The following is a 13,092-nucleotide window of genomic DNA, read 5'->3' as shown; positions in this document are numbered from 1 at the left end:
CTAACTAATATCCATCAACTCTTAAGATATTAGAATCACTGACACTTTTGCATGCAACCAATTAGTAAGCATATTTAATGAAATATCAACTCTTCTGATGGGCTTAACAAAGTAATAAATGGTCCTTGAGCTTTCTACATTGTTTCCAGGATAATTTTTGGAGTTTCTTAAGAGAAACAAAAATATTTTGCATCTTTTAGACGACTAGCAAGGTCCAAGTTACATGAGTTCACTAGTCCATGACAAAGCAGTCATGGAGTATACAAAACTGCAAGAAATCTTAGTCGTCATCAGATCACCTGAATCATCTCTTCTTTTATAAAAAAGTAAACTAAAAACCAAGGCTCAGCGAGGTTGAATGGCTTACCCAAGGTAACAAAATGATAGACTGTGGGCTTCTGCTGACGCTGTCCTTCATCATTGTTACTTTCCTGAGGTATTCTTGCAAGCCTGACAGAAATGTTTTCAAAAGTCTAGATAGGTTGTTGAACTTCAGCCAGATGATGAACTATCTGTACATGTCATTAGTATATTCAGTTCTGAACAGATATCTTCATTTTCCTAACTTTAAATCAGGAAGAATGACATTTCTTAAAAGGTGAAAATCTTAAGATCTCTTGAGATATATAAACGTTTGGTTTACGTTAGAATCATCTGAGGAGCTTAAAATTTCATCAAACTGATCTAGTGTAGGGCTTAGGCAAAAGTTTTTTATTATTTATTTATTTATTTTGCTTGTTTGGGGTTTCTGTTTGGTCATGAAGTTACAGCTAGCATTTACTGAATTGATATAAAATTTAATATCACATTTTTCTAAAACCAATTCAAAGTATTAACTACTTCAATGATTTCAACTTCCATAATGGCAATAAATACATTAGTTTCCAAAAGAAGCCTTAAAAGACATATACCTCCATCTTCACTGGATTTTCTTCTGTCACTTCATTTGTGGCCTAAATACTTGAGTATGTTGACAGAGGAAAAAAAAAGAGTCTGAGAATAATTTGAATCATCTTTAAAGACATATATATATATATATATATATATATATTCACAGGTTTTAAAATTATGGAGACAAAAATGAGAACAGTTCTTTTAATTTGCATACTCACAAATCCCATATAGTCAGGATTTGATATAGAATCAGTTGTTCCTAAAATGGAGAATACAGTTTGTTAAAATAGTGCTACATGCTCTTTACTGAATATTAGTTAATGATTCTTAATAAGTGATAAGTTTTTTTACATAATTAATATTAGGGTTTAATTTACAGAATTGCCAATATCATTTTGTGTAACAACCACATGAAAAGAGTCTTTAACCTTAGCTTTGCCTCAATGACTTTCTCGAACTTGTGCCTACTTCCCCTATTCCTACATGTTGTCTTTCATCAAGAAGGGCAGGTTATCCATGGCAAAAAATGCTGCTTTACTTTTCCCTAATATAAAGCCTAATATTATCCCCTTAATTAATTCAAACTACCTCTCATGATCTAAATATCATATTCCAGTGGCTGGAATGAAATTTGATTTTCCAGATGATCAAGTAATAACCAGCCTTGCAGATAAATATCAAAAATTTATTTAAAAAGAAAGAAAAGAAAAGAAAAAAACAGCTCTTCAAAACGGTACACAGCTAGGTAGGTAGGAAGATGGCCTAGACAGCAAGGTTCTTGGTGAGTATGCAAATAGCAAAATAGCAGAAAACATTTTCCCCCTAGCCCTAAGCAAAGGACACCAGGAAGCTGCTAGAAAATAAAGACAATTTTTAAAAATTATGTATTTAAGTATACACGTGCATTCCAATCATATATCAGCAACACCTCCCATCTTAGTGACTGTGGCATTTTGGTGTAGTAGGGTAAAATTTCAAGGAACTGTCATTACATGGTGGTAAAATTGCAGATTTTTTACCCATCATTATAAACAAACCTATACTATATGTTGTACTGTCCTTACTAGATATCTTTATAAATAAATAGTACAAAATAGTTTACCTATAAGCTTTTTTTATTTTATGCTAAAACAAAACAAGACAAAAATCAAAAAAGTAAACAAAAAAGGCGTTATAGCACTGTATGTGTGCATTTCGAGGCTTATTAAAGAATAAAACATAATAAAGAGCTTTCCATTTTTTTGTAATACTTTAACAGCCAAAAATGTTATTGATGGAGATTTCACATCCATGTTTTTTTAAAAAAAAACCCCAAAAGAATTTTGCTTATGTACAATCTTTTTCTCTTTCTAAAGCGATACCACCTCCAACTGAACATCCATTTCTGAATGAAATTCTACTATCTTACTATCCATGAGTAAATTCATATTGATGATTGGTTGATTAGTACTCTTAGAATTATAGAAAACATATTTTTCCAATTAGGTAACACTTATTGTATTCATAGTATGTTTAAAACCTTCCCAGAGAAAGAAAAAGCACTGTTCATATAGGCATATAAAATTCCAAAGCTGGTAATATGTTTTTCCTTCCAGTTTGTCAGACAAGGATACAAGCCATTCAGGGTCCCAATGTCTACATTTGGGTCCTATCAGTATTTCCCTCCCCAAAACGTTGCTTAATCTTCTGAATAATGCAAATGGAAATCTCTCTTTAAAAGAGAACTTTGTACTCTTTTATGGAGTAGAGTAGAGTCAGTACAGTACTGACTCTACAGGCATAGGACACCACGGTAAGGGCAGGGGGGATAAGACCCACATCTTTTGTAAGTTGGGCCTAAAATTGACTCCAGATTTGCGAGTCATGAATAGAAAGTCAGTTTTAATATAGATGTGCCTTAGAAAGTAAAAATGGCGATTATTCTTAACAAGTTACATATTGGGTATTAGTCTTCAAAAATGACTCATAAAATATCTTTTTAAGTACTTAAAGTCATGAATATGTTCTACTCTTTTACCTCTGCTTGAATGTAATTTTTCATTTTCCAGGAAAGGATACATTTTCTAACTAACCCCGTTAACCTAATTACTCATAAAGAAATACCAAAAGTGTCCCTGACATCAATACCTTCACAAAGAAATATATCTATGCACATGCACAAGAACATATTCCATTTAGATAATCAAAACTGTAATTTTTATTTAAAAGATTCCCTTAGATCCACGTAATTCCTAGCAGTAAAATTTATCAAAAGCACTTAGTTTGCAAACAATAAGACTGCCATATTTATAGCCTTATTTCTTCACCCATATACTTTAATTGAAAAGTAAAACCTATTAAGCATAAAAGAATAATAGTACTGTTTATTTCATAGTATTTGTTTGATCTGAAAATGGGGATTGTAATGAAAATGCCTTTAATCTTAAGGGAACCTTTTTATCCTACTCAAAATAATTATCTTGTAAGATTAAAATCAGTGAGTCATACCTAATTAAGATTTATAATTTAGCATGATTGAGGTATATGATTTAAAAGAAAGAGTTTACAATATTCAATTTGAAATCGAAAGGTAAAAGAAACGAACACATGAAAAATTTTTAAAAAACTATTTTTGGCACAACAATATACTATATTGCCACTTATTTACCCACATTCCTAGTTTAATCATTTTTAAAGCAAAACATTTAATATGAAAATACAAGATTCCAAGTATAGGATTAAAGCAGGAAAAGAAGAGTCCCAATTGAAATTTATACTACGGAATTTGGAGATAGAACACAGAACATTAGAAAACATGAATTGTGGCTAGCTACCTACTAAAATATTTCAAGTTGGCAATGGCTTAGTTAAAAAAAGAAAAAAAAAGATTCCTAAACTGTAGGATAAATTTTTAGTTAAATGGGACACTGTTATAATAGTTATTTCCAAGCTTTCTTTCATTAAAGTGCCTATCAGTGTGGAGAGCAGTGCCTTATTACACAGGGCAAAGATTTTTCTTCTTAGAAAGTCTCATATGTAGCATTTCTCCCCACAAAGTCTAACAAGGCATTCAAAATAAGTTCAATTTTTTTCTTCCTCAAAAATATCTTTAAAGCCCCCCACTTTCACCCCAGTCTTGGATTACATAAAAGAATAGTTACTTTTTCCAAGCTCTTTGATATTTCCCTTCCTGGCAGAGTCATCTGATGTGAGAAATATCTTTTGAAAATAAATGGTGCAACTTCAAGTGCACTCAGATCCATACTTGCTGGACATTCCATCATATCTCAGTTTTGATTGAAAAAGCCACTTGACTTCAAAATTCAGTTTTAGGTATCTCAATATGAAGTTTGATCTCATTGAGAAGTACTTTGGGAAGCAACGATGTAAATGTTTTGTGCACCTATCAGCACAGAATGTTGGTAAAGGAGTCATATGACTCTAATTTTCAGGGAGAGGGAGGTTATTGCAATACAAATTGAGAAGCTAAGTCCAGGATTTGAATATAGGATACTGCAACATTAGTGTTACTGCATAAGTTACTTTTCATCTTTAACACAGCTGTCACCACATGTTTATATAGCTAAAATACCACTTTCTAATGTCAAAGTATCAATACTGATACTATTATAACAATGTTATTTGGGAGTTTGCCCCTCCTTCCTGTCACTTAATGAGTATACTTTCATTTTTTTAATGGTCAGCATTTTGTATCAGATAATGTAGTATTTCTACATAAAAATACTCATTTTTCTTGTGCCTTAACCTAGGAGGGCTAGTGGCAGTACTTGGCAACAGAGAACCTCCTCAGCTCTTACTACAAATCTCACTGAAATTCTCCCATCCCAATTATTCTGGGCCTGGGAATAAGTATTGAAGTATGTAACTACATGCAAACCATTAAAAAAAAAAAAGTTCTTTTTAAGAATATTTGCACAAAAAGCCACATGATGTATAGGATATATATCAGATACAGGGCAAGATGAGACAAAAGCAAATATTTCAATCCCCAGTTCAGTTATAGAAAGAGCAGGAGATATTCATGGTTCATTTCCCATCCGTTTTCTTACTCAACTCTCATTAGTATCTTTCTGGGCGAGGCACATGGAATCATTGTGGAACAGTCAGTCTCCAATAGGAAACCTAGTGACTTCCACAAAGTTGGCCTCAGATAAAAGTCTGTAGGTGGTGAAGGCAGGACTGGCTTCATCGCCCTATCATTTGTTCAGGCACACAGGCCCCCACCCCACCACACAGCAAAGGGCCCTGCATTTTGTTTAATGCTCTGTGTTGCTGTCTTTAAATTAATTTTTGAACAAAGTGCCTCACATTTTAATTTTGCAGTGGGCCTCAGAAATTATGTAGCTGGTCCTAGGTGAAGGTAAAAATGTCTCTTAATGGTAAGGATAATAAGTCAAAAGATAAGCAAAACATTTAGAACGACATACAGAAACCCACGGCTTCACATTGCACTACCTTTAAAATTTTATTTGGGATGTTACTATTTCCAAGAATAATATTTCATCATGAACTAATGCATGAAAGTAGAGGTCCCCCATTATCAGATGAGTTTACTCTCATAAATAAATGGCATTTAATCATCAGTTGTTTAAAAAGCATCCAGTTGACATAAGGCAAACAGTTGAATCGGGAAAAACAAAATATATCTCTATATATACACACACACATATATATTTCATATGTGTGTACATATATATACACACATAGCTAAATGGAGTATAATGCAGTTTCTATTCTCATTCCAGGAATATATCCATAAGCAGAATGGAATAAATATGTAAAATACCAGCAGAAATTAAAACATAGGAAAGAAACAGAGTAAAAGTATTTTCAGCATAATGAAATGGGGTAAAAGAAAACATTTTATAGGTATTTTACATTTCATATTCTGTAGTATAAAAAACTTTACTGTAAATTATATATCCTTAATAACTGTTTGTTTAAAAGCTCCTCATCCTATGAAAAGAGAACAGAAACCTACTGAGAAGCAAATTTTCCAAAATTACAAAACATACTTTCTAAAAAACATTTCCCAACACAAAAATACCAATACTTAAGCTGAGCTATAGGGTAAAAAAGTTTAACCTTGGGCCTTCATATAATAAATCATGCATTCTACTTTCAAGATGTATCAGTTTCAAAAATGATTGGAAGCAGTGATACTATAAACGCTTTGTGAAAGTCATGAGAGCTAAAATATGAGCAAACATATCCATTTATACATATATTTAACATAAATACATCTAAATTGAAATTCTCCTTTGGATTTACTGCTTCTGATACACCCTGAAACAACAGCCCACCATATGCAATGTTAAGCAAAGTGTCAATATTCAAATAACAAGACAACAAGCAGATTTGTTGCATAAAATATGTAAATATTATTAACAGAAAGTGCCATATGATATCTCATGTTTTGATGGTTTCTGATCACCTATCTTTTCTGCCTCCTCAGTCTCAGCTAAGACTACTGTTGTCAACAGGTACTTACGGATATGCTGTATTGAGGCAGCGCTTCTGAGCAGGCACCTGTGGTGCTGCCCTAAGGAAACTTAGCACACCCCTTGCTTTTGATTTGCTTCGAACTTCAAGGTACCGTTTATTTTGAGTATATTCGTTCATACTCCTTATTCCTACTATTTTACTTTTTAAAATAAACATTTCTGAAATAAAATTGCCATTTAAATGATAACATCAAAAATATCAAAAAGATCAGTAATCAGCAACCATACCAAAGCAGCTATGCTTAAAATTTCTGCCAGAAGTTAAATGAAAATGTTAATGCTCAAAATTCAAGTTTAGGAAAAAAAGAAGAAAATGACAAAATCCAACCATGGAAAGCACTTGCTAAACTGGCCATTTATTTGCAGTATCTCAAACAAATTCTTTCATTTTCAATAAACAAATATATAGGTACAATCTCTCTCTCTTGCTGTGTGTGTGTGTGTGTGTGTGAATTGAAAGGCAGAATTTTGGGATTTACAAGATTCTAAGTGGTACTCCCAAATAATTTCTAAGCTCAACCAATTTCAATAAAACACTAACTCTTGTATATCTCAAAAGAAAGACACATAAGTTTTTTTTTTATTGAGAGTTAAAATTTGTAGCTTTTTCTGTACCATTTGTTTATTCTAGTTTATCAATGACTCAAGAAAAACAGCAGATATGCTGATTAATCAAGTTCTATCGATCAGTAGCATATGTCAGTATTTCATACAAACATCTGCAGAATAGTTTCTTCCAATCAAAAATTTATAAATCAATTTAAATTCCTGGTAATTAAATGTATTAGCTCTCCAACAATGAACACAGTACTTTATAAAGAGTAGTATGTGAAATCTGCACTCAAGAATATATTGATCAAAGGTAAAACAGCACCTTTCTATTTCTACTAAACCAAGATTCTAAAAACTGGAAACTTCACACCATAAAAGCCTGCAATTGTTTCAAATACATCTAGTAATTCTGTTGATTTTGGACCACTAAAACTGATTACTTAATTAGGCAATCATTCAAGGCATCCAAATACTCACATAGACAGAAACAGGGAAGTATTAGCATGGTTGTCTTCACCTTGACATGAAAATTCTGAAAAACAGTGCAGACTCCCAAACTTTGTGGATCTGTCCCTAAGCATGTACTGAGTAAGACACTAAATTCTAAAAGGTGACAACCAGAAGCTCAGGAAAAAAAATAATTAACCTATAATGAAATTACTCATTTATCTTTTCAGTTGGTTTATATCTTAAACTATCTTAGAAATGCCAAGTAATAATACAGATGATCTCCATAGATTCTTGGAAATAACTTCCTATTTTCTTCCCCCTGGTTACACTCTTATATTATCACCTAAAAGTAATTAATGAAATTTCTGCACTCTTGTATATCTATCAGAAGTAACTACCTACAAAAAGGTTTTCGAAGTTCCTGCCTAACATGAAAAAAGCAAAAACAAAAACTATTTTCTATTTATGGGAAGGAAAAAAATATCAGCCCTGGAAACTCTGCTACAGGAGTCTTAAATATGACTAAAGACTAAAACCTCATATTTTCACTCAGAAGATATCAGATACAGTTTTAAGAATCTTACTGATTTCAATAGAGTCAGGAGAAAGAAAAACACTCTATTTTCAGGGAAAAAAAAAAAAGATGTTTCTTGAAATAATTCCAAAGAGACTCTATAAACTGTGTTTTTAGGAGAAGAGAAAAGCAAATCAACTCACACATACAGCTTCCAAACAGAAGTCTTACCCTCTTCCAGGAAAACAACAATGAGACTTTATTACCCTGCTATGATTCTTTCATTTCAGACATGAATCATTAGCAAGTATTACACTTCTCAAAACTCCCACCCTACTCTTCCCTTCTTATTTGATGATAGACCCAGATGAAATAACAAGTTGCCTCCAGCAGTGTAAAACAAGTATCCAAAAACTCTATTTCAAAGAAGAAACACTTCTTTGGAATCTTTGCCTCCCAAAATGAAGCAGGCTGCTTCTAACTGCTTTCACAATTTTGTTTCAACTTGGTCATTTTCCTAACAATACTTTCTAAATTTTAAATAATGCATACAACATATTCATTATTCAAGAATACATAGCATGTTTAATCTGATACCTCTATTTTTAAGCTGAAATTCCAAAGGACTTATGTGTCCGTGTAGTTTATATTGATAACCATAAACATGCACAATTAATAAACAATAGAGACGATGTGTGCAAGCATGTTTTGGGGACACGGTTTTTGTAGAAACAATGTTTCTTTTCCAGATAAAAGCTAATTTGTCACAAATATAATGAAGATAAGAAGCAAGAATGAAGGAGTAAAAGAGAGGAAGAAGGTAAGAGGATAACTAAAATTTGAATGAATGAAAAACTCTTGACTCTCTACATATTCTTCCAAAATACTCTTTCAAAATAATTTTGCTTTTGAACAATCTGTTCAAAACGTCCATTCCATGTGCACCAAGAAGCCAGCCATCACTAAATGTATTATAAATGTATATTCTAACAATCATCAATTTATAAAGTCTGGGATTTCCCCTTCAACCTTTCAACTGTTATGTCCAGAAAACTTCACACATAGTGAAATCCTAATAAATAGATCTTGTTGGTTCCAGGAAACATTTTTAAAAATCTATATTGGTCAAAATATCCTTGCTTTTTTTCTGTTGTATTAAATTTAGGATCAAAAACATCAAAGCAGCTTCCACCTCGGACCTAACTTTTAGAGGATCAATGTGACAAGGCAGTCCCTGATAGATGTTTCTCTTGATAAACGACTTGTTCAAAAGAGACATTGTAGCTTTCATTTCCTGACCACAACACACTTTTAATTTGCAACAGCAGAGCTGCCAGAGTGTGAGCACTTGCCCACTTTCTAGTCTTTTAGGTTTGTAGCTCTGGTTCCTTTAGGCCGCACATTTGAGACAAACAAAATCTAAAAATAATCAGAGTAAAGAACTAGAAAATAGGAGCCACTAACGCCACTTTATACATATACACAAGTGTCTACTTTATATATATGTATATAAACTTTCACCCCTAGTATTCTAATATGTGATAACAAGGCTCCTAAGTTAACATCATTTGAACATCGGACATTTAAACATAGAGAAATGAATTATGTGACTATTATTTAATAGTAAGCAGAGACTTAAGGGGGGGCAATTTACACACTCAAATCTGCTGTTAAATGTCATGAATTATATAATTGCCTATGCCAATATGTTTTTCATGAATTATTGCAAGGATTATTATTAGTGCCACCTAGAAATCACATTTAAGTATCAATACGGTGAACAGTCAAACCATCCAATTTCTGCTCTCAGCACATTGTCCGAGCTCCGATTTAAAATTTATAAATGTAATATCCTCCTCATCACAGGCAGCAGCCCAATCTGCTCTGAATATATATTACAGCTTTAACATCACAGAGGGAAATCGCCCATCTGGCAATCCCATTCGCTCCAACAGCTCCGGGGGAAAAAAAGCTGTGCTCTCTCCTCCTTAAAACATTTCTCAGGGCAAATTATGTGCATCTAAAATAAACAGTCTTCTTATTGATCGCTTCAAAGTCAACAAGTTCCAAATGCAAAATTCAATCAAATCCTTCCTATCGTGTAAGTGTGGTGTGTATTTAGCTCAGTAGTCACCAGAGTCCAACCAGAAGTGTATGTCGCGCAACGGGTCTTGTAGTTCCTCTCTTCGTATTCACATTTGTGTTAGGAGAGAGCAGTGACCACGGCCACACTACAGACCCCTGGCAGCTTTGCCCCACTGTTATTTCTTTTTTCATATTCTCTCTTTCCTTCTTTCTCTCTTTTCAGGAGGAATTAATGGTCATGGGGTAAATATAGCAACAACCAAAAAAAAAAAAAAACCAGTCTAAAGTGGACATATCCTTTGGTTATGCAAAATACTTTAACATCTTTTTGTTGTTGTTGGTCCCTCTCAGTCTTAATTGAATATCACCAAGTGTACACAGGGCACTGCCACAAGAGCTATTGAAAACCCCCTCTCACTCCATTTAACTGACTTTTTTTTTTTTTGTAAAGAAAGAGGAAAGAGCGATTTCAAACGAAGTCCATTTCAGTGCCTGATTATTTAATTCTGTCACAAGTTAAAAGTAAAAAGCGCTGACAGGCAGACGAGTGAATGGAAAGGGGAAAAAGAAAAAACCTATCCTTGCTCTTTAAAAGACATCAAGGACTTTGGACAATCAAAATATATTTTTTATTTTCATGTAAAAGATACCTCTTCACTCACCCCCCTAAAAAAAACACACTCGGAAGAACCGATTACTCCACAAAGTGCAATCATCAAGAGCAGATAGTCAAACTGCATTAATAGATTGAGAAAAATAAAATTTTCATCCAGTCCTGTTCCTGTGTGTGTACATAGACATAGATATACTTTCATTAGTTAGTAATCTTTCCCAACACTCCTACCCTCTCCCCTTTGCCTAGCCTCCCCCCTCCAAAAAAAAAAAAAAAAACCCACACTGAGTTTAACTAATTTACATACTACTTGACTTCAGCAGTTATATACATACAGTGCATTACTAGTAACGTGCAACTTCTGGATGACAGCTAAAACCGATAAAAGTGGATTCAAGTAATATATTAATCAAAACTGCAATACACAAACAAGTGATAGCAAAAGAAAAAAAAAGCATGGTGACATTAAACATATATTTTATTTTGAAGAAAAAGGAATTCTATATCATGAGCAACTGCTTGCCAAGCAGTCTTCAATGGTTTTATCATGCTATTTCATTTGTCTTTCCTATTTAGATGCAAAGGAAGTAAATTCCAAAACTGACATACCATAAACACTGGTGCTACTGATCATTTCTTGCTGGCAGCACAAAAAGCTGAATTGGATTTCTCACAAGCAGGAATTCCAAAGGTTGCTTTTCATTAAAGCCACTTTTCCTCTCAGCTATCAAATGTCACTGCCTTGAAACGTGGGCCCTTTCGTCAGGTATTCATTTAACCTACATGCATATAATTAAGGGGGAAAGCAACATCAACAAAAAGGGGATCTCAGATCACAGGAGAAGAAAGAAAGGAAAAAAAGCACATGACCAGGAATGCAAGTCCATGTCAATTTCACTCACTCCCATTGAAACTAACAAGAGCTCCGGGGAGGACGGTAATAGGATCAGTGGATTGTATATACCATTAAATTATACATCTTTCTCTCCCGTTCCTTGCCAACAATACGCCCACCACGCTGTACCCCCTCCTAGATGATGTGCTTACATTTTTCTGCAACCGATCTTCTGACATTTTCTCGTTCCCCCAGCCACGAGATTGTAATTTAACCTCAACTTTTTGTGTGTGTGCAAGATTCTTATTTACACTTCTTATTTACTTAGAAGTTAGTTCCCGAAGAAAGTCTAGCCCCACCCTATGGCTCCGCTTTCTTATTTTTTATTTTTGAAGTAAAAAGATAGTAATAAGTAAGCCCAATATAGTGAAAAGCGAGATTCTTGCAATCGCGAACTCTTAATCCCATACTATTGTTGCAATGATTAAGCAGCAAAAATATGCATTATAATGTTTCAGGGCTACTTTGAACAGAGATATTAGACAGCAGGTTGGCGTACAGAATAGAAACGTGTGGAAATTGAATTTAATGTTTACGACACAACTCGAAGATCTCTTTTAATTACAGGTCTTGGATGTATTTATAATCTTTAAAAATAAAACAAAAACAAATTTAAACAGATGGTAGAAAACTACGAAGCTCCTCTTACCTGAACGCGCGGAGAGAGAACCCGATAGGTTAGCGTAGCATCGATCCGATGTGTTTGCTGATGAATGGAAGCTAGGGTTAAGTGAAGGTGCCTATGATTTGAAATCATTCCAAGTTTTTGAAGGGAAGACGGACTGCAGCCTCTGCCATGTTGGAATTTCAAACCCAAAACAGCTGCTTGGAAGGAGCCAGCATGCCAGAGGCTGGGCGCAGGCGCAGAGCGCCGCCGAGCCAAATTCAAATCACTTTCACACTAAGAGCCAAAGATCAGTTTTCAAAGGAGAGAGGGAGAAAGAGACAGAGGCTGCCGTGAGGGAGAGAAGACGGGAGGCAGTGGCGAGAGGCGGGCAGTGGAGAGAGACGGGCAGCGGGAGGACCAGGAGGGAGAGGGAGAGGCGCACGGAGCCCGCGGAGCTGGAGGGGGAGAAAGGGAGGCGGGAGGCGAGCGGGCGAGCGAGCTAGAGACGCGCCAGAGATTCATGGGCAGGGAGGGCTCAATGGCCGCGCCGCGCCGGCCGGCCGGCCGCTCGGGTCATGTTACACGGCCGGGGCCGCGGCGGCCGCCCAGCCTCGCCGACGCGCTCACGCGGCCCGGAGGGGGCCCCGAGGTCATGATTACGCGCGCGGGGACTCGCAGCTCTCCCTGCACGCACTCTCGGGCGGCTCAGCCTGGGGAAAGGGGAGCAGCGCCGTAGGGGGAAGGGGCCTTTCTTTCCCACGCGTGACCAGCCTGCCCCTGCGCTCCCCGGCCTGCCTTAGAGGGCCCGGGACAGAGCCCCGCTGCTCCTCGGCTCACGGGCCCTTCCCTGCCGGTTCCCGGCCCTCTCGACAGCTGCGGCCCGTCCGCCCTCCCCCACCCACTCTGCGCACTGGACGGGATCTGGTCTCGAGAGCCCGGACCTCACCGGCACCCTCCCCGGGGGCCCCAGCACCAGCC

At 35.9% G+C, this 13,092-nt stretch overlaps 1 protein-coding gene across 1 annotated transcript in view; it reads right to left on the bottom strand.

Annotated features, from left to right (window-relative positions):
- The window catches only part of FIGN (fidgetin), a 127,603-nt gene extending 115,272 nt beyond the window's left edge, over positions 1-12,331 (bottom strand). The window contains exons 1-2 of the mRNA XM_011990997.1: positions 12,157-12,331; positions 11,222-11,391 (exon numbers count right to left, since the gene is read on the bottom strand). Of these exons, the coding sequence (XP_011846387.1) occupies positions 11,222-11,246 (25 nt within the window). The 5' untranslated portion in view covers positions 11,247-11,391; positions 12,157-12,331. The remainder of the gene's footprint in view (positions 1-11,221; positions 11,392-12,156) is intronic.
- Between the last annotated feature and the right edge of the window lie 761 nt (positions 12,332-13,092).

This window comes from Mandrillus leucophaeus, unplaced genomic scaffold (assembly GCF_000951045.1).
Source record: "Mandrillus leucophaeus isolate KB7577 unplaced genomic scaffold, Mleu.le_1.0 Scaffold389, whole genome shotgun sequence".
Classification (NCBI taxonomy): domain Eukaryota; kingdom Metazoa; phylum Chordata; class Mammalia; order Primates; family Cercopithecidae; genus Mandrillus; species Mandrillus leucophaeus.
Note: the sequence above shows the minus strand (reverse complement) of the source record. Positions and strands in the feature narration are given on the sequence as shown.